Source organism: Oryzias melastigma, linkage group LG6 (genome assembly GCF_002922805.2).
Source record: "Oryzias melastigma strain HK-1 linkage group LG6, ASM292280v2, whole genome shotgun sequence".
In the NCBI taxonomy this organism is placed as follows: domain Eukaryota; kingdom Metazoa; phylum Chordata; class Actinopteri; order Beloniformes; family Adrianichthyidae; genus Oryzias; species Oryzias melastigma.
Window position 1 is genome coordinate 851,718 of NC_050517.1, and position 21,798 is coordinate 873,515.

At 41.3% G+C, this 21,798-nt stretch overlaps 2 protein-coding genes across 3 annotated transcripts in view; one reads left to right on the forward strand and one right to left on the reverse strand.

The window, feature by feature from the left end:
• The window catches only part of bcar1 (BCAR1 scaffold protein, Cas family member), a gene marked incomplete in the record, with an annotated part of 39,009 nt that extends 30,184 nt beyond the window's left edge, over positions 1–8,825 (forward strand). Inside the window, 4 exon segments of the mRNA XM_024281066.2 lie at positions 1–245; positions 2,624–3,475; positions 6,069–6,158; positions 7,569–8,825. Coding sequence (XP_024136834.1) covers positions 1–245; positions 2,624–3,475; positions 6,069–6,158; positions 7,569–8,114 — 1,733 coding nt within the window.
• A 2,899-nt stretch (positions 8,826–11,724) lies between these two features.
• zgc:158868 (uncharacterized protein LOC791147 homolog) lies at positions 11,725–21,074 on the reverse strand. 2 transcript variants are annotated; one of them, XM_024281065.2, is made up of 7 exons: positions 20,881–21,074; positions 20,422–20,476; positions 17,205–17,401; positions 15,706–15,757; positions 13,790–13,902; positions 12,987–13,097; positions 11,725–11,938 (listed from the first exon to the last, which is right to left on the reverse strand). In XM_024281065.2, the coding sequence occupies exons 1-7, from the start codon at positions 21,025–21,027 to the stop codon at positions 11,825–11,827; spliced, it is 789 nt and encodes a 262-aa protein (XP_024136833.1). In that variant the 5' UTR covers positions 21,028–21,074; the 3' UTR covers positions 11,725–11,824. The 2 variants fall into 2 exon arrangements, with proteins under 2 accessions (XP_024136833.1, XP_036068046.1); XM_036212153.1 differs by lacking the exon at positions 20,881–21,074 and adding an exon at positions 20,628–20,683 and having other exon boundaries at positions 20,422–20,498.
• Between the last annotated feature and the right edge of the window lie 724 nt (positions 21,075–21,798).

Consider the following 21,798-nt stretch of genomic DNA (forward strand, 5'->3'; position numbering starts at 1 on the left):
TCAGCGACGACGACGAGCCCCCCATCCCGGAGGACGTGTATGATGTCCCGCCCCCTATTCTGACCGACAAGCATCTTCACAGAGACAGGGCCGCGGCGAGCCAGCCCCCCCAGGACATCTATGACATCCCGAGCGCCCTGCGCTCCGGAAGTCACACTATCCAGGACGTCTACGACTTCCCGCGAGAACGAGAGGAGCGGGGAGGGGAGAGGGGGGACCAGTACATCTATGATGTCCCACCACAGGTAGGACTCTTCAGGTGGGGGAGGGGCTAATTCTGACATTTCAAACTAACCTTAAAGCAGAGGGCGCCCCCTAAAGGCAGCACTGAAACCAGAAAATCTTCTGTCATAAAGTAATAACAGCAATGGGACCTTTAGTTTTTCAGTGACATTGATTTAAAGCTCTCCTGCATTGGTTTTCTCCTCAAACTCGAATTCACAGCACAAATTTACTCCCAGTCTTTGTGTGTTCAGCTAGAATAATCTGTGTTACGTAATCGTCATTAGTAAATGAAGAAAGTTTAAGGGATAAAGCCCAACGAGACGTGCGTTATAAGAAATGAAGGGACAAGGTGGGGGCATGAAGCATCCAGCGCAAAGCGGAAGACCTCCAAGGGCATTATCCCACTGGTACTATGATCCCTTATGAAAGACAAAAATATCCAATCAATTATTAGTTCTTCAATTTTCTAATTTTAACGTTTAAATCTTTTTTTTTCTTTTCTTTTTTTTTGCAAAAATTGGACTGTAGGACGAATCCGACTTCTCCCTACCCCTCCAGCTGAAAGGGTAGGGTGAAAAGACTTTGAATTCTGTGTCCCTCCACCATTAGGGCGAGCCGCGTCGCACTGATCCCCAGAGGTTCTTCACATGGGTGCGCTCTGAAGCCCAGAAGTTTACATTTAAATGTAAATAATGACTTTTTTCTTTATAAAACCAATGTTATGTCTAGCACGTAGCTGACCGGCGACTATTGATGATGTCATCGAGTGGAAGTAAGGTTCAAATTAAAAGACACTATTTATCCATAACTCTTCAACTGGAGGGCTAACTGTAGAGGAAGAATCTGGATTCGGCCTTTGATAGGCGGTATGTCATGGTAACGGCTACAGAACTGCAGCCCGCTCTGCTGTGGTTGGTGTGTGAGGACTAACTAGTGAAGGAAAGTGGTACACATGCTAAATGTCATGATAAGTGATCATTTCAGGGAAACTCCCTTTTCTGCTTGATTTTCTCCAGATGATGAAGTAAGTTTTTTTCAAAGAAACAATCTCCTCAACTGGTTTCCTAGATCGCTTTTATTGAAGAAATATCCAAAATTAACTGTGATTATTAAATGTGTAAAAAAAGAAAACATTTTTTCATTAACTAATTATTAAATTATTTATCAACACGTATCGACTCTGCGTATACATAAACCGTTCTGTTGTTCTACTGTCGTTCAGGCCAGCTCAGTAACATAGAACGTTTTTTTAGGTGTCCAGGATCCCTTTTTAATGGACACCCTGCAGCCAATCAGAATGGAGTGTTCACCCTGACCAGCGGTCTGTAACCTGCAGCTCTGGTGGCTCTTTTATTAAAGAAAAAAAAGGGTTTCTAAATGTTAAAAAGTAACTATAAAGTAAGAAGGGAGAAAGTAGGAAACGGGGAAGAAGTAAACTAACTCAAACTTTAACTCATTAACAAGGGTCACAAGTCGGACTACAACATTTTGACACAGTTTTGTATGTCCAGTTCTGTACTACATAAAATCAATGGTGCATGGGCTTAGTAAGCAAATTTTCTATTTTTGTAGAAAATAATTAATTACAAATTTGTTCAAAAATATGTCAGAGGTCACCTAATTAGCTTGGATTTCATTTCGGTTTGTTACATTCATATTTCTGGCAGAGATGCACCAAAAACAGTGAAATGATCTATTTTTATTTAATCACTGCTGACATTGCACTTACTACTACAACTTTTGCTGCATCGAGATGATCATGTGTGACAGGGTGGCTTTTATTTTGAAAGGAACTTCAGTCAAAATAAAAAAAAAAATACATTTTCTTTTAATGTTTTAATGCGTGACATCATCCATGGAAAATAATTTACTTCTGGTTCCAGGGAGATTAAGTAAATCCAGACGCCATTTTTCTGTGATACGGGTTTCGTCATTTGGACCCAGATGACAGTGATTGGTCCGATTATGTCTGAGTCACCTTTTTAGAGGAACTACTGTCGCCAATCAGGAGTGAGCTTGTTGGAAGGCCACACCCCTTCCACTGGAAGTGGCTTTGGGGGAATATGTCAATCATTCGATTTGGGACCAGCACAGGCTTTTACTAAGGCATCTGATTAAAAACCTTAATAATTGCCAAAATAGTCCAAAGAGCTAGCAGAATGCCATTATAACTTACAACTTTACTACACTCTGACTCCATACAATAAAAAGTAACGACTAATCCACTATTTTAACAGTCCATTACTCGGCGATTAGTGGACTAATTTGTGAAATCATTATTTTCAAGCACAATCCAGTTAGTAAATGAAGTATAACTTGTGTTGTTTTAATACATCCAGAGTTTTATTAGACTAAGCCTCTTCATCAGGTCTGACCTTCGACCTCGCTCCTGTTGCAGGTTGTCCGCGACCCCCAGTCCAGCGGGGACGATCAGAGCGTGTCTTTCAAGCGCCTGTCCGCCTCCAGCACCGGCAGCACCCGCAGCAACCACTCGTCGTCCTCCCTGGACGTGGTCCCTGTCCGGGACTCCTCGGCTCCAGGGAAGCCTCTCATCCTGGACCTGGACCAGGCCATGGAGCGGCTGTCCCGTCTGCAGCAAGCCGTGGAGTCCAGCGTGTCCCTCATGATGTCCTTCATCACAGGAAACTGGAGAAGTTCGGCTCACCTGGAGGGGAACCTTCCCGCCATCCATCAGGCCGCTGACCGTGTGCGCATCACCGTGCGAGACTTCCTGGAGTTTGCTCGCGGCGCGGTGGCGAACTCGGCCCAGGCCACGGATCGCTCCCTGCAGACCAAACTGAGCCGCCAGGTGGGGAAGATGGAGGAAGTCTTCCAGAGTCTGGTCAGGCACAGTCAGAGCCTGGACGCCATCTTCTGGTCACACGCCGCGCTCTCGACACCACCCCCAGGTGGGGACGACCTCGATCGACTCATCATGACGGCGAGAGGCATTCCCGACGACGCCAAGCAGCTTGCCTCTTTTCTGCACGGAAACGCGTCGCTGCTTTTTAAAAGGACCAACCGGCAGCAGCAGCAGCTGCCCCTGCCTCCAATCCCAGGGGAGATCAGCAGTCACATGACCGGATCGGGAAGTGGAAGTTACCAGGGGGGGGAGAAAGTCCACATTCAGTCACGGCCCCTCCCCTCTCCGCCAAAGTTCACATCTGCAGAGGAAGAGGCGGGCGTGGAGCGGCCATACGAGAGCACCGAGGAGGGCTGGATGGAGGACTACGACTACGTACACCTGCAGGTACACACCTGAAAACACACACACATGCCAACACACGCATACTCATTCACGTTTAACATTTTGAATTTAATGTTGGTAAAATCTTATCACAGCTTGTAAGCAGCAGCCTGGAGCTGGAGCAGAAAAAAATGAATCAATAGTTCCATCAAAGAAAGCTTCTTTTCTTTTCATAGCGATGAAAATGAAGAAATGATGTTTCAGGACAATTTCCTCAAAACATAGTCAGCTTTGTGTTTAAAAAAGTTTCCGTTTCAACCCGTAAAGAATAAGGTTTTATCAAAGATAGAGGATCATTTCAAAGGGTTTATGAAAGAAAATGTGTTTATTAAATCACCTTAAATGATTCATATAATGCATTTTTGTTGACCATTTATCTTTATTTCATAAGGAAAGCTGAAAATAGCCTGTATTATGCTTTTTTTATCGTTTTCTCGTTATAACGAGATCAACTATCTTGTAACGAGAAAACAATTTTTGTTTTCTCATTAAAACAAGATAATGTAGAACAAATAATGAAGTGTCCTTCATCAATGACAGTTTAGGTAAACACTCCACAACAGTGTATTTGATTTATTAATGGATCTATGCTCCTGAAACGTCTAAGTTCCATCTCGTTCTTCAGCCCCCTCCCTCAATTTCCCTAAAATCCCAGAAAAAACATGTTGATTGTAAGAGCCCTGGGAGTGTCTCTGCATGATGCGTTCACTGATCTCCAGACATGAGCAAACCCAAACAGCCACTTAGCCCAACTCAGCCCTTTATTATGCTTTTGTAATTTTTATACAATCCGCAGCAAAACAAAGCAGTTTTCTAGAAAAAATGTTGACACTAATAGATCAATAAATTATATATTGATCAGTTCTGGTGTTTGACATTTTCTCTGATAATCTGCTTTGTTTTGCTGCTGATGTCCAGAGCTCAGTGAACGCACAATGCAGAAACGCTCTGCAGCCCTGAGTTCTGTCATTCAACCTGTTTGTTCGGGGAAATAAAGGGTGGGGTTTACGTTTATTCCGGAATAATATTCCTGCCTTTTTATTATCCATATTTATGCTAAAAAGTTACATTTTTAAGGTTTTAAAATTTTTGTTTTAGTGTGTTCAATAAATTTTTATCCTATTCGGTGTGTTTTGGATTTTGGCCTGTCTGTGCAATTGAGTTTGACACTCCTGGCGTGGGTCAATTAATAAATTAAAAAAAGACTAAAAAACAACTTTGGGGGAGTGTTTTCTTCTACTGTTTTGTTGATAACCATAAAATAGAGTTAAATCCGGCAAGTCTCAGCCTCTTAGCACAGGAAAGAGAGAGAGGTTCTTCATTATCTGGTTATAACGAGAAAATGAAATGTGTTTTCTCATTATAACCAGATATTGGATCTCGTTATAATGAGAAAACAATTTAAAACTAAGTGGGGCGTGCTGTTTTTGTTTTCCCTAATTTAATGCTTTTTAGTTATCTGTTTTCCTTTCTTTGTCTGCAAAACCACATTTTTGTGAAGAAAAAAAGAGTTCTGAGCTTATCAGATGAAAGAATTCATGTTTTTTTCATAAGATGAAATAAACCTATTGACTGTATATGAGAACTGGACTGAGTGACCCCTTGCTGTCATGGTGAGTAGACAGATCCCAGAGCAGAGTCAGATGTGATGAATAAGCAGTGAAGGTTTATTAGCCTCACAGTGACAAAAATAACGAAGGGAAGCAGACTGGCAGCAGAGGCAGGGAGCGAGGCCAACGAAAGCTTTCCTTGGAACCAGGAAGAGGCCGAACTGAAGGAAATAACCTGGCAGGTTGGAGGAGCCAGGGAGAGGCTTTTATAGGTGCAGAAATTAAAGATGGGAAGCAGGTGTGCAAGGTCACCAGGTAGAGAAAGCCACGCCTCCTGCCCCACGCCACCCTGTAGAAGCACAAGCAGAAAGAAGAACATAAGTACAAAACAACAAAACCAAGAAAGTAAAATAACACCGAACCATAACACTCGCATTCCAAACAGGAAGTGCCTGTTGGCTCCAAGAAGCCAAAATCCAATAGACTTCAATAGAGAAACAAACAGTATTTGTCAGCATAACCATCTGATGTTTTTTTAACATCTTCTTGCTTGTCAATTTTTTTTTTTTTTTTAATCACAAGTTATTCAAGTTATAAACTGACCAATCAGATGGATCAGTAAAAGCCTGTGCTGGTCCCAAATTGAATGATTGACAGATTCTCCCAAGCCACTTCCAGTGGAAGGGGTGTGGCCTTCCAACAAGCTCACTCCTGATTGGCGACAGTAGTTCCTCTAAAAGGGTGACTCAGACCAAATCGGACCAATCACTGTCATCTGGGTCCAAATGACGACGCCCGTATCACGGAAAAATGGCGTCTGCATTTACTTAATCTCCCTGGAACCAGAAGTATGTTATTTTCCATGGATGACGTCACACCCGCTCAGTCCAATTCTCTTATACAGTCAATGCTCAAAATGAACTAAAAGGCTTGTAGTTCCACACTCTGATCACTAGAGGGAGACAGAAGCTTACAGACTGATTTTATATGAATTGTGGAGGTGTGTTCAGGTCATGTTGTTTAACAAGTCTTTGTTGGTCTCAAAGGGAAAGGAGGAGTTTGAGAAGAACCAAAGACAGCTGCTGGAAAAAGACAACATCATCAGAAACAACAAATCCCATCTGGAGCAGCAGCAGGTAGGCGGTCCCTCTGCTCCGCCTCTGAGGGGCTCATCAGTGTCGCTCGTCTCGTTATTCTGGATGTAGTTCCACATGAGACTGCATCACTGATCAAAGCTGCAGCATGCAGTCAGCTGTTCACAGGGAGAGCTGCAGACTGAGCTCCCATCAGGGTTATCATAGAACCAAAAACCTAAACACGCCTTACATGAGGAAATACAAATTAGCCCTTTAGAAGCTCATCGTCCTACTATAATCTCTACATCAGGGGTGTCAAACTCAATCAAGGGGCCAAAATCCAGAACACACCTTAGGTCACGAGCAGAACTGGATAAACATTTATAGAACACTCTAAAACTACATTTTAAAAACTTTAAATCCATGACTTTAACATGATTAGGAACTAGATATATAGCATTACCTGTGATAATACTAGTGTGAATACTGTAAGCTGAATTTGGCTGTTAAAGATGCTGAAATTGATAGCTACAAAAGCTGAAGTTGATAGCTGAAATCACTGAAGCTAATAGACAGCTAAAATATTAGCTAAATGCCAAATTAGCCAAAAAAAAGTAAGCTGAATTTGGCCATTGAAGATGCTGAAGCCTATAGCTGAAAACGCTGAAGCTGATAGCCAGCTAAAATACATAAGCTAAAAGTGTAATTAACCTAAAAAAAACGAAAAACTGAAGGTTAGCCAAAACAGCTAGCATGTAGCTGAAAAAATAGCTAAACTCCAAAAAAGCATAAAAAACTGAAAAAAAACCTGAATTAGCCAAAACAGCTAGCATATGGCTAAAAATTTTTGCTAGACTTCAAAATGGCCTAAAAAATCTTAGTAAATGCGAAAATAATTCAAGAAGCTAGTAGAATGACAATTTTTAGAACTGTATTTTTTTTTTACATAATTATGAATAATTAAAGGCAGGAATATTTTTCCAGAATAAATCAACTTAAACCTTAAATAACTTTCTATATTTTACTCTCCATAAAAATTTTTGTCAAAATTATACAAGTTTGAAAAAAGTGCAAGATAACATCGGCCGTTAATAACAGTAAAATAAAATGAACCGGCCCCCGGGAGTTGACTTCAACAACACATCATCATATTCTCCCTCATAAGTGTAGTATTTACACACTTTCATGAACTTCTGGTGAACGGCAAGCTTTAAAAATCAGTCCTTAGAGCTCTTTACAGTCATTAGGTTGCACTCTTCCGCTCATTAGAGGTCAGTAGTTCATCATTACAGACTAAAATTGTTAACCTGGCTGCTCTTAGGCTTCACCTAAAACCTAGATTATTTCTTTTTGCACTCAGAACTACATCCAGAACATGTGAGGAATTCTCCTAGAGTTTAGAAAAACAGCCTTCCTTGTTTCTGAGGAATATCCTCTCGTTTTAACATCATATCTCTTTTTTTCTTCAAGATTAAGAAGTTTGAACAACTCGAACAGGAAGTCTGTCAGCCAATTAACAACGACATGACGGGCTGGGTCCCGCCCCCTCACCATTCTCTGGCCAACTCGCTTGCCAAGAGTAGTGCTGGAGACTCGTCCTCCTCCAAGCTTTGCCATGGCGACCGGCAGCTCCTCCTCTTCTACCAGGAGCAGTGTGAGCACAACATCACCACGGTAACCAACGCCATCGATGCCTTCTTCACCGCCGTCAACTCCAACCAGCCGCCCAAGATCTTCGTCGCTCACAGCAAGTTCGTCATCCTCAGCGCCCACAAGCTGGTCTTCATCGGGGACACGCTGTCGCGGCAGGCCCGGTGCCCCGAGGTGAGGTCCCGGGTGGCCCAGAGCAGCAACACCCTCTGTGAGAAACTCAAAGACATTGTGATCAGCACCAAGACGGCGGCGCTGCAGTACCCGGCGCCCGGGGCGGCCCGGGACATGACGGAGCGGGTGCGGGAGCTGGCGGGGTGCACACAGCACTTCAGGATGGTGCTGGGTCAGCTCCTGCTCATGTAAGGACCCGGGGCGGGGGCAACAAAGACCGGGCAGCTCTCTGGAGGTCAGCAGCATGGGGCGGGCGATGGCGAGCAGCAGGAGATGCTGCACACTCCTCCCCTGGGGGGTCAGTAAAGTCCCCGCCCCTCACGTGACCCTGAACCCTGCAGGTCTGGGACCCTCTCTGGGATAAGGGTCACCTCCCCTTCCCTGACTGTTTGTCACTCCGGCACCCCCTAAAGGAACAGTTTATCGTCAGTGGGCGGAGCTAAAGGTTGTAAAGTAATCATTGTAAATGTTGCCTGACACAAACAGACACATAAATATAACTCGGTGTTTTTTGTTGCTGGTTTTTAAGGTGAGAAGAGGACATGACTGTAGGTTTTAGACCGTATCCATTCTTGTTATTGCTATTCTGTAATTAAGACTTCTGATCCTCGTGTCAATATCGTTAGGAATGTCTCAATTCCAGATTATATGTATGAACATGATGTATTCACACTTTCCAAAAAAAAAAAAAAACTGGAGCACACAATCATCTAAATTCTCCCCGACGAGCTGGCGTTGCCATGACGACGGACTCGGACCGTGCAGCAGCAGCAGCTCCTCCTGCGTCATTGCAGATGCTGTCCTTAAGGAGAAAACAAGCTATCCTGTTTTGTAAGAGGCATGTACCTGAGAAAAGTGGAAACGTGTTGGAGAGTGAATGCATTAAAGCGGCGTTCCTGTTGACGTTTTTCTTTTCTTCTGTTTTTTCGTGATGTTGAGCCGCATTAGAATGTAACCAAAAGACATACAACCAAAAATCACAACTGTGTAATAGAACTTAGAGATTTTTTTTTTCTTTTTTAATTAAGCTGCACAATGGTGCAGTGGTTAACACTCTTGCCTCACAGCAAGAAGATCTACGGATCAAATCCCGGATGAAGGATCAGAAACAGAATCACTGATGAGGGACCTTTCTGTGTGGAGTTTGCATGTTCTCCCCGTGCATGTGTGGGTTTTCTCCAGGGACTCCAGCTTCCTCCCTCCATCCAAAAACATGCTTCATAGGTTAAATTGTCACTCTAAATCCGGATCCGGCCCTCCAGATCATTTTATTTTATTGTTATTAATGTTATGTTACGCTTATTTGTAACTTGTATAATTTTGACAAAATATATTTTCACGTAGAGTAAAGTAGTAAAACTTCTTTAAGGTTTAGGTTAATTTATTCTGGAATAATATTCCTGCCTTTTTTTGTTTATAGTTATGTTAAAAAGCTACGGTTTTTAAAGTTTTAAACATTTAGTTTTAGTGTGTTCAATAAATGTTTATCCAGTTCGATCTGTGACCTAAGGGGTGTTTTAAATTCTGGCCCCTGCTTTACAGCAGCAGGCTAACAATTTTGACAAATTTTGCTTTTATTGAGAAATTTTAGGCTATTTTGGAGTTTAGCTAGTGTTTTACAGTGTGTTAGCTTTTTTTTGGTCTAATTTGGCATCTACTAAGGTTTTTTGGGCTAATTTGGAGTTAAGCTAATATTTAAGCATCATTCTATATGTTTTGGCATTATCTGCGTGTATTGTTTGACACCCCTGCTCTAAATTGTCCCATGTTGTGAATGGGTGTGTGATTGTGGTCCTGCAACAGCCTGGTGACCTGTCCAGGGTGTGTCCTGCCTTCACCAGCAGTGACCAGGTTAGACTCTGGCACCCACATGACCCCAAAGGGATAAACGGTTTAGTAAATGGATGGATTTTAAAAATGACATGCCAATATTTTGTGACCAGCAGAACGTAAATGTTTAACCCTTTACCACCGGAGCTCCAGTGTTTATGTTCTTTGATTTACTGTAAGTTTTCAACTGTTAAGCGACTCAGGCTTTTGTGTTTAAGCGTCACTGTCGACGCCTCAGGTGTTAAAATGTTAAGTATTCTATCTATTGAAGCGTGATGCTGCTGTAGTCGTCTGGACCTGAAGCTGAAGAACCCAACATGCAGGAGTGATGACAGAAACTAACATATGGATTAAAATAAGGAAAAAAATGAGACAAGACAGAAATTGAACTTCATGTTAATTAAAATTAGGTAGGAAATGAACCTAAATCAAGGCAGATGTGGTTAATTAGTAACAAGAACCTGAACCAGAACGTTCCAGATCAAACACAAAGGTCCTTCCTCAGTCTCCATCATCACTTTAGCTGGATCTGTCCAGTCTTCTGGAAAGATGTCCTGATTTCCTAAAGTCTGTTTCAACTCTTCTCTGAAAACCACACAGCGCTCTTTCTTTTTCAACTTTCACCTCTGTGTTTTTAACCCTGTGGTTTGTGTTGAGGTCATGGCTGTAAAGGAGCAGAACACGACTCCTTCTGGAGTTCTCCAACACTGCACAGATTCCAGCATGTGTTGAATGATGACTGAAAACTAAGTGATCACGGCACTGACATTAACTTTGATGTCAGGGATGTCAAACTCAATCAGGGGGGCAAAAACACTCTTTAGGTCGTGGGCCGGACAGGATAAACATTGATGGAACACTAAACTTTTAAAACCTTAAAAATGTAACTTTTAACATAATTATAATGTAGATATATAGCATTACCTACAATAATGCTAGTGTGAATGCTGTAAGCTGAATTTGGCTGCTGAAGATGCTGAAATAGATAGCTAAAAACACTGAAACAACTGCTGAAAACGCTGAAGTTAATAGCTGAAATCACTAAAGCTGATAGCTAGCGAAAATATTAGCTAAACTCCAAAACAGCCTAAAAACTTTTTTCAAAAAGACTAAATTATCCAAAACAGCTAGCATGTAGCTGAAGTATTAGCCAAACTTCAAAATAGTGTAAAAACATCTTAGTAAATGCCAAAATAGTGCAAAAAGCTAGCAGAATAACAATTTTAAAACTTCAAAACTGAAACTTTTTAACATAATTATTTAAAATAAAAAGGCAGGAATATTATTATTATTCCAGAATAAATCAACTTAAATAACTTTCAATATTTTTCTCTCCATAAAATATATATCGTGTCAAAATTCTACAAGTTATAAATGAGCACAAGATAACATCAGGTTGTTAATAACAATAAAATAAAATGATCTGGAGGGCCGGATAGAATTACCCAGGGGGCCGGATCCGGCCCCCGGGCCTGGACCTTGACACTCACAGCCCAAAGAGATCTACTTGAAGCTCCTCTGGTTGTGATGTTCTTCAACAGGAGAACGTCTCTCTCATGTGATGCTTTGATCTCACCTTTCTGGTGGTGGAGCTTACGTCTGAGCTGTGCAGTAGTGTACAGCCCCACAGATTTGAGTCGAGTTACAATAATATACATTTAAAGCAGCCAAATAATGTCAAATACTCCTCAGGTTCGGAGTCTGTGATGGTCACATGAGGGGAGTCAAACTGCAGTTTAGAGAAGCTTTGAAACTACCAGTGATGACTCGTTTTCCCTCCATTTCTGTCAGTGAGTCAGACTATATAAGGTGTGCAGTTCTGAAAGATTACCTGACTACAAAACTGCTTCCATATTGTGGATTCTGTGCAGAGAAAGTGTAACTCTGTGCACATCGTTCATGCGTCTTCACTCTCTTGTTGTGAAACATGGAGGTGGTCTCATCAGGAGACAAATAAAGGAGTTCACAGGACTTTGGGATAACTTACTTTATTTCATGGATAAACATTCACCAGAAAAAGGATCATTTCTATTTGGATGATGACACTGTTGGTGTGGTCTCCATGGAGACGGCTACCAGGGGATGCTGTTGCCCTCCCAGTCCAGGAGCTTTCCGCTGTGTTTGCTGCTGAGCGTTGATAACACGCGGATCATACCCAGCACGCTGTCCTCAGTGGTCAGAGGGGCCTGGAGGAAGGGGGCAAAAAAAACATCAATCTTCCTAATACAGCAACATGTTGAAGAGTTTTTTTTTTTTTTCTAATGTGGTTTTCAAACGGACAAAAACCTGCTACTGTTGGACGAAGGCGGGGTCAAACCCTGAAGAGGTCACCACACTCATTCATACCAAGAGAGACTTTAGAGCACATGTGTCAAAGTATATCCGGCCCTCCAGATGATTTTATTTTATTGTTATTAATGGTACAATGTTATCTTGCGCTTATTTTTAACTTGTATAATTTTAACAAAACATGTTTTTATGGAGAGTAAAATATTGAAAGTTATTTAAGGTTTAAGTTGATTTATTCTGGAATAACATTCCTGCCTTTTTATAATTCATAATTATTTTAAAAAGTTACAGTTTTAAAGTTTAAAAAATTGACATTTTGATAGCTTTGTTGAACTATTTTGTCATTTACTAAGATTATTTTTAAGCCTGCTTTTGAGTTTAGCAAAAATTTCAGCTACATGCTAGCTGTTTTGGCTAACCTAAGTTTCTACTTCTGTCTTTTAGGCTAATTTGGCATTTAGCTAATATTTTTGCTACCCATCAGCTTCACTGTTTTCAGCTATCAACACTACCTTCTTTAGCGCTCAAATTCAGCTTACAGCATTCACACACATTATTTACAGGTAATGCTATTTATCTAGGTCGTAATAATTTTAAACAGTTACAGTTTTAAAGTTTTAAAAATGTAGTTTTAGAGTGTTCAATAAATGTTTATCCTTTTTGCCCCGCGCCCTAAAGTGTGTTTTGGATTTTGGCCCCTTGTGCGATTGAGTTTCCCTGCTTTAGAGTCAACAATTAACCTATAAAGCATGTTTTTGGAGTGTAGGAGGATGCCTGAATCCACACACGCACCAGGAGAACATACAAACTTGGGAGTTCCGATTTAAACCAGGACTTTCTCCCTTTAAGGTAACCACTGCACTACAGTGCAGCCTGTTGTGATCAAATGCTTAAATATGAACGAACTAGTGAGTTGTGTTTTTCACGTCTGTCATGACACCTCACCTGTTCTCCTCCCATGTCGGTGCGGACCCAGCCAGGATGCACGGCCGCCACCAGGATGTTGTCTGCTCTGAAGTTCTCAGCCTGGCAGCTGGTCAGCATGTTCAGCGCTGCCTGAGGACGCACGGAGAACCCCATTTAGAATCAAATGAGACCAGCGTCTGCTAAATCTGAAGGACAGAACTCCAAAACACTGAAAGGAGATTTTCATGTTTTTAAGATTAAAACTAGAGTTTCTGAGTGTGATTTTGCAAATATTTCTATTGATGTTTGTATCAGGCAGCAGTGGATGCAGTTTATTAAATACAGCTGTTCATCTGCCAAAAAATCCGCTTCTTAAAGTAGCCAGGATTCTGCTGAAAAAACACAGCGTGTGTCCGGTCTGTGTATTATAAAAGGTGGTTGTAAGAAAAACCTTTCTGCCCTTTTGAAGCTCAAGTATCAAACCAATTGGTTTTAACAGGCACCCTCACTCCAGCAGCAGATTTTACTGGAGGTTTGTTATACAACCGATGCTCTCACTCTGCAGTGGATCAACAGTTTTTAGGCAAATATAAATAGACTTCATTAACCCTTTAACACCGGAGCTCCAGTATTTATGATCTTTGATTTGCTGTAACTTTTTAACTGTAAACACGATCAACATAATTCCAGTAGATTCTGAAGGAGAAAAGCGGCGCTTTTCCATAGAAAAAGAGGTTTGTTTGAAGAATCTGTAAAAATATTACTCAGTCAGAGTTTTTTAATACCGCAAGCCACCAGTGAGTTTTAGTAGAAAACAGTTGTTTTTTTTAAGTCCTCTGTACCTTACTGGTCCTGTAGGGATACATTTGAGCCATGGCAAATGTTTCCGGACATTTCTCTATGGAGGACAGGAGGGTGGACACGTTGATGACAGCTGCCCTCCTGCAGGACATACCTAACACACAGACAGACTGACGTTACAACACGGACTTTCATATGGATCCATCATGATAGATCAACGGATTCTGGTTCTGTGGGCATGTGTGAATGGCTGCTTGCAGAGAAATGAACACAGAGTCGTTTCTGATCTGTAGCAGTATAGATGTAGAGTATTTGCAGGTGTTGTAGATTTCTCACTAAGGTTGTTTTTGCTCTCTTTATTGGGTGTTTTCTATAATGTTCTCTTAGAGAATCTTTTGGAAGTTTGCTTTAGTCATTGAACTTTGTTTTGTTTGCTGCGATAGAGTAAAACAATGAAACCAAGAGTTCTCGCACTTCATCAAGGACTAAAAATGTCAAAAAGATGGAAATGTCAAAAATGTCAAAAAGACAGAAAAAAACATGAGAAAGACCAGAGCCTTCCCGGATCACTGATTCATTATCACCTGCAGTCCTCCACCTTATCCACCAAACAAGCAACCACAAGTATGGAGTGTGGGTGGAGCCTATTGATGCAATCCACCTGTTTGTCAAAAAATATGAAGCAATTCCTTTCAAATTACCTTCACCTGTCATGGTTGTTCATGAGGTGCCCACAAGAACCCCAGCAGAATTTAGGTAAGGGGGTTTAAATTGTGAGCCCTGCAGCTGTTAGGAATCACAAACCTAGGTGGTGAGAATGAATTCTGACCCATACTCCGGAACAGTAGGTGGCAGTAATGCACCTCTAAGTTGGTTGCCAGCCACCAAAAATCCACAAAAAGAAGAAGAAGAAGAAGATGTTAGGAATCACCAGTTCTGTTGAGTTTCCGTCATGGATCTATGCAGGTTGGATATATGTTTCCATTTGTGGATCGCCTTGAGATGACTTACTGTAAACTGATGCTTCATAAATGAAGTAAGCTAAAATGTACTAGAAAAGTTGCATTACCTCAAATATTTGCTAGTGTGAATGCTTTTTGCCAAATGTAGCAGCTGAATACCGGTATGCTAAAGCTGTTTACTGAAAATACTGAAGCAACTTAAGAGATTTGTGGAAATGCAAAAGCTATTTTCACATGCTACCTTTGCTAAAACACTTGAAATTTTGTTAAAGAACTAAGACTGTTGAAGTTGGTCTGAATTTCTGAAAATGTTGTAGTACGTTTGCTTAAAAATTGTCAATGCATGCCAATATTGCAAAAGCACGTAGAATGTTGCTTAAACATGAGCTAAACTCTAAGTTAGCCCCCAAAACTTAAAATATGCTTAATTAGCCACAAAAAAAGCTAGCACATTGCTAATATATAAGCTTAATTCCAACATAACCTGAAAATACTTCAGTCCTATTATCTAACCGGAGAGTTTCACTATGTTCACGAGAGTCTATAAACCCTCTCAGATGATTAGACGGTTCATTTTGAACAATCCGATTCACTGACCTAGAATCGATCCAGGACATCTTTAGCCTAAACTTCCTCCAGTGTGAACCAAAGACAAATACCTGGACAGTGCAGGTAAGGTTTTCCAGATTCCTTGTGTACAAATATGTCTGAGCTGTGTAGAGGAGGGGCAACAGTAGACTGTATCTGAGTAGACCAAATCAACCCAGTGACCATAAACATAATATTGCAGAGCTATGTCTGTTTTACATACATATTGTATGGAAGTGTGTGTTTGTGTGTTACTGTTGGGTGAAGTTGTTGCAGATTTATATTTCTGAGTGTTTGTTCTTTACAGCTCATGTGTTCGTCATAACTTCTCCTGATTAAGTGCAGTCGTACAGTCGTACAGTCTTACAGTCGTACAGTCGTACAGTCGTACAGTCGTACAGTCGTACCTTCAGCAGCCGAACAGCTCTTTGCTGCGCTCTGCAGGAGTGGATGAAGCATCTGAAAAGACAGAAGTGAATTGTGTGTTTGATGAGTGAGAGCTCTTTTGATTTTAATGATTGACTTCAGAACAAACAAGTGAAGAGTCCAAAACAACAGAAGACAAAAACTCAGTGAAACAAATCATTAAAGTGAAAACAGAGCCTGCAGACAGAGAAATGATGATCCCAAAATGCAGTTTACCTATAAAGTATCTGAACCACTTGAGGTTACTTGGAAATGGTGCATAAATTTGATTGTTTTATGTTCTAATCTCCAGTCTTTTTCTACATTTTTCGTGCATCGTTAATGATTCAAGGTGAGTGTCTGACACAGATTTGACCACTAATTTGTAAACCTTAACCAAGGCCTTCAATTGTTGTAAACGCCCATCTATTCATCATCGACACATTGTTGTATTCTGAAGGTCACGGGTTGCTGGAAGATCACATTTTTTAAGGGTGGAGCTGTTGGGAAACTCTGTGTTTCTGATGGGTCAAAGTTAAAGACCCACTCCAATGAAAAATGTGTTTTTGGTGTTTTTAACATAATCTTGTTGTAGTTTTTTCTCATAATGAAGGGAATATTTTCCTCCTGTTTCTCACAGCAGTGCAAATAGCAAAAACCAGTCCACTTCCGGTGTTTCCATCAGCAAAAGCAATCCCTGTTAATCGACTTCTCTTGTAGCTTTCTTGTTTGATTCACGTTTTTTTGTTACTTTTTAATTTTTGCTTCAATCACTTTTTGTTTGCAGGGTTTTTTTTGTTGTTGTTGTTTTTTTGACACAGTTGCTTTTTTGCTGTTACTTTTTATACTGCGATGGCGGTTCTCAGCCATCGTAGTAAGCTAGCAGAAGAGAGTGTAAACAGAGATCTCTCAACAACAGGGAGGGAAAAAGACACATTTCTGCTGAGGTCCTGCCGCTCTACAGAAATTACGTCCAGTTTTTTATTTTGGCTTAAAAATAACAGCATAACCATAATTAAAAGACATCTGGGAATACTTTTACAATAGATCAAAAGATGATTGCAGTCGGTCTTTATAGCATGTTGTCCCAAATGGTAAAACCTAGTTTTAACTGGTCAGCATGTGGAGCCACAGATCTTCTTTGTTCGAGATTCTTGTCCTGATGTTTCTAGAAAGTTTGGATTAAGGTCACAGATTTAAAGTATCTCACAATCATGGAAACCAAAGCTGAACTTGTTGATAATCTGTTAGTGTTCATTGAGAAGCATGTTGGTTCACACAGATTATTGTTCCTTTTTGACTCACTCACAGCTAACCTGTTTGACCTGTCATGACATCATCACAAGAGTTACTGTCAGGCTGCACAGGTGACACTGGAAGTTTTAGGAAATCCTCGACTGTATTCTATTCTGCTGGCTTTTTATGTCACTGCATAACTTTTTTGTTGAAATTAAACAGAATATTAAACAGAAATCCCCTTTCTGAAATGAGATGAACCGACCTTGGTGAGGAGAAAGGGTCCAGCGACGTTGGTCTCGAACACCTCCATCATGTCCTTTTTGCCGGTGCTCAGCAGGGATGCAGGTGAGGCGGGCTTGTTGATGGCAGCATTGTTGATGAGGAGGTTCAGCCCCGAAGCTCCAACCTTCTTCTTCACGGCTTCAACAGCAGCCGAGATGCTCTGCTCATCCGCCACGTCTGCAGGAGGCAGAGCAGCAGAAACACAACATGGCTGAATCCCTTCAGTGCTCCTTAACCCCTAAAACTCTATATTATTGGGTTTTTATTCAGACACATGCTCACAGCACTAAATATGACATCACTCGTTTGCCAAAGTAAAAACCTATCAAATATGAACATTTGACCAAGCCTTTTAATGAATCAAAGTTCTGATGATGACAACGTGAAGTATTAGTAAAAAATAAATGTAAATAATGTTTGTGAGGGAAGCTGACAGAACAGTTGGAATGATCTAAATGTATATTATGTGTAAATATATATTAAAAAAAATCTCTGTGATTTAGATGCTTCTTTTGGAGTAATTTTAGGCCTTCACTGAAGGCTCTGCAGACCCTGATGGAACACCAGTAATGGTTTCCTATGAATGTTTCCAGTATCAGGACATCTGTAGGAACTGCAGTGTTTGACTGATGAATGGAGCAGGCCTCCTCTCTTCTGCAGGGAGTGCTCCTGTGGAGGTGTGCGCGCATTGTTTCCATCATTTCACCATATCACCCTGTCCTCCAGCAGCTACACTGGCTACTCATTAAATTCAGAATCCAGTTCAAACTCCTCACTTTTAAATCCCTTCACAACCTGGCTCCTCCCTTCCTCGCCGATCTTCTCCATATTCACACTCCCTCCACTCTCTCCGGTCCTCTGATTCTCTCCAGCTCACCGTACCCCCTTCCCGTTACCGAGCCTTCATTCGCTCGGCTCCCAAACTCTGGAACTCTCTTCCTCCTGACCTTCATAATATCAACTCTTTTCCTTGATTCAAATCCAGACTCAAAACTCACCTGTTTAAATCTGCCTTTGCACTTTGACCCACTCCTCAATCTTCTGTCTGCTTTTATTGTGTCTTGCTTTTATGTGTTCTATTTTATTATTTTATTGCTATTTTACTGTAAAGTATCCTTGGGTGATTTGAAAGGCGCTTTAAATATAATTTATTATGATTATTATCATGGTTTTATTTTACTCCACGTTTAGAGACTGGAGACTTGTTCTAGGTTCTAAAATTCCACTTATTTTCAGGCCTGTTTTTCCTCACTGGAGCTGAATATCCAGGTCCAGAGTGAGATCTCCTCTAAGAACTTTTTGATTGTCGTTTTTGGTGGAGTCAGTAGTTTGGCGAGGTGGAGGAAACATTCAGTTCAGAACACGTCTTTCCATCAATCACATTACAGTGACTGACTGTTGCACCATTTAGAGAAAAGCCGCTGAAGCCTCTTGATGACCGTCCCGCGGGGAAGGGCCTGTGTTCGGTTTATACTGTTGCTCTCATACTTGGTTCGGAACCCATCTTTGATCCAGAAGTGTCCTCACATTTAAAATGGGCTGTTTCAAAGTGGGACAAAGAGTTCTGTGATCAGAAGAGTCCAAATGGGACATTCTTGATGGTTTCACAGACTTAAAGGGTGGAGGGACCTCCCGCTGTGTTTTCAGAGTTCGGTTCAGATTAGCATCTTTGATGCTATCAGATGAATACATGCATACAGTTTGGGCTCTATGAAGGAAGTTTGTTAAAGGTGCATGAAAGCTCCTGGTTATCTCACATCAGCTTTAGGCTTATTCTTTCGAGGTGGTTTGGCGGACATAGTTATGCAAAATATCTTTCAAATCCATATACCGTAATTACAGACCATTTTCATGATCTGTGTTATAATTCTGGATTTTATCAGGGCTGGGTAATGGCACAGTAAATTATCATTAATTTGGACAGTTTACAAAATTCAATAAATTGTTCATAAATTTGAATAAAATTCAAATTATTTCATAATACACAAGTAAATTCAAAATAAAAGTAATTAGCTAATACAAATTAGCTTTGTTTCCTGCTGATTTTATAGAAGTGGGGATTTCCCAAGCCATAGTTCACATACAGGAAGACAGTAACTGTGGAATTCAGTTTGTCCAGATGCCAGAGTAGGAGTGAAGCTGAGCCTTCAAGTTTCAAATCCCTCACTGACAGCCTAACAATGACAAAAAATGCATAAACTTCAACTTTTGCTTAACCACACACTGATTTCCTCTCTGTTGCTAGATCCTCTTTGTTCAGGCCTGTGCATTTGTTCTGAGAAAATCAAAACCTTATGTCAAAAATGATGGATTAGCCCCAGAGTCCAGGTAGTTATTCAGTAAGTGCTGTTTTTAAAGATTTATAAGGCTTTTTTTTGTTTGTAATGCATGTGGATGTACAATATCGATCCGGGGGGGGGGCAACCATACGGCTTGTGGGCCCGACAGATGATTCAATCTGGCCCATTCATGAAGAGCAAAAAAACATAAGGATGTTGAAGAAAAACAGCAAGTTTCTAGCTCATTCTTTAAAGAAATTGCCGCAATGCGCAATTGTACCACTAGGGGGAGCATAGGAAAAGAAATACTGGCATAACAGGAGATCAAGAAATAAACAGCATTTCTTGTGCCACATCTGGGTAAGGTGCGGTTAGGTTCCCTGCCGGCCTCACCACTAATAAGTTGCTATAGAAATTATCAGGCGTGACACCACAATTACCCAAGTTTTGTTGTCAAAAAGATAATAAGAATAATAACTGGTCCGGCCCACTTCAGATCAGATGGGTTGGATGTGGCCCCTGAACCAAAATGAGCTTGACTCCCTGATGTAGATTTTACTTGATTTTTTATTTTTTTTTATTTTTGTAAAGCTGCTTTACTATAACATCAATAAATCTTTAAAAACAGCCACTCTGGAGATTTCAGCTGTTTCCAGTTTTACATTCATCTTTTACTGCACACGGATGATTGTGAAACTATTCTTTCTGGTTGAACAAGTTGGAGAGTACATGAAGAAATTCTTGCCAATCATGATTGTGGTATTTCTGTGTGGCCGAACAAGTGTGCTGAATGAATGGAGGGCTCCTTTAGCCAGAGATTAGATATTAGATAAGGAAGACCTGAAACCTCTGAAAGGTTGAGGACGGCTGAACTCTGTTGTTGTCACTCATGCACGTGTGAAGTGAAGCTGCATTTACCAAGTTTGATGATGCTGATCTTTCCTGGGTGCTGAGCAGACAGCTGCCTCAGAGCCTGGGAAAACAGTGGAGAGAGGCTGAAAAACACACAACTGCATCTTTACACACATTCATCTGGAGTATGGGAATGCTGCTTTGTCGTTGTTTCATAAATGTCTCCAGAACGTTTTAACCTTAAGACTTGAGCCAATATTTGAGCTACACACCTAGTTACAGGGCCATAGTTAGAAATGTGACGTCCACACATTGGGACATTTCAGCTCATTCCTTGACTCATTTACTCAGCTGTTAACCATTTGTTAATTCAGGTTAAATGTTAACATTCTTGGGCAACAGCAAAGCGTCAAACAGGTTGAGTCAGAAAAACTTAACTATTCCTTTTAAGTCAACAAGTCCGGGTGGGGGGGCTGGACAGGTGCTGCTGCTGCTGAGAAGTATGGAGTGAGTGAAGTGCCGTACCTGGCCCCCGGCTCCTTCAGGCTCCCGGCAGCAGGCGTAGATGTGAGCACCTCCGCCCGACTTCTGAGCCAGCTGTCTGACCAGCTCCAGACCAATCCCTCTGCTGGTCCCAGTCACCAAGATGTTGCCCTCCAGTGCCACTGACATGTTCACAGCTGCGGGGCGATTGCCGTCTGACAGCAGCTGAGTATGTGCGCGGCTGTAGTATATGTGTGTGACTCATGCTCTCCCTGAAAAGAGGGAGGGCAAAACTTTCATCACTCTGTGTCAACATGTTTGCTTTGTCAGCTGATATCCTTTCAAACTCTGTCTCTGAAGCACCTTTACCTTCATTTCTGTTACATAACCAGGTAAAAGGCTGTAATGTGAACTGTGTTGATGTTTGAAGTCTTTATGCAATTAAGAAGTTCCGACCAAAGTTTAATGGTTTCCCTTCAGCCTGATTCTGATGTTGCTCAAACCTCAGCAGCTGACTTGAATCGAGTGACTTGTGATTTGCCCTTTCAGCAACATCCTGAGCAGTTTAGAGTTGTGCAGCACGAACAACGTCCAGGCTGATTGGATGAAGTGTCCTTTCTGCATAGACGGCGTGTGAAAATTACACAATCTCATCAACCCGTCAGCCACTTCCCTGTCGGTCAGGCAGGTGGTTTATTCTTCTCTTGAATGAGGAAACAAGTTTAACAAGAAGTGAAAAGAAATCCATTCTTTTACAAATGTGTTCAAAAAGTGAATACAATAGGAAAGGAACCCTCCTTCCCAAATACCACTGTGTCTGATTCAAAGCCGTGGCGAGTTCACCCGTCCGTCTTCTGGACCTGCTGCTGCTGGTTGTTTCAGTCTCGTGACAGAGATGCACTTCAGGGATTTATTTCTAACTGGCGGAGACGCCTCCACCCAACACCGCCCAGAAAGCAA

What these genes read in the sequence shown, in the direction of transcription:
- zgc:158868 (XM_024281065.2), bottom strand. Translation starts at nt 21,027, where the DNA reads ATGTCAGTGGCACTGGAGGGCAACATCTTGGTGACTGGGACCAGCAGA. An exon ending in GACCCTTTCTCCTCACCAAG is followed by an intron (nt 15,758 to 17,204) that starts GTCGGTTCATCT and finishes CTGTCTTTTCAG; the next exon opens with ATGCTTCATCCACTCCTGCA. An exon ending in CCGACATGGGAGGAGAACAG is followed by an intron (nt 11,939 to 12,986) that starts GTGAGGTGTCAT and finishes CCCTTCCTCCAG; the next exon opens with GCCCCTCTGACCACTGAGGA.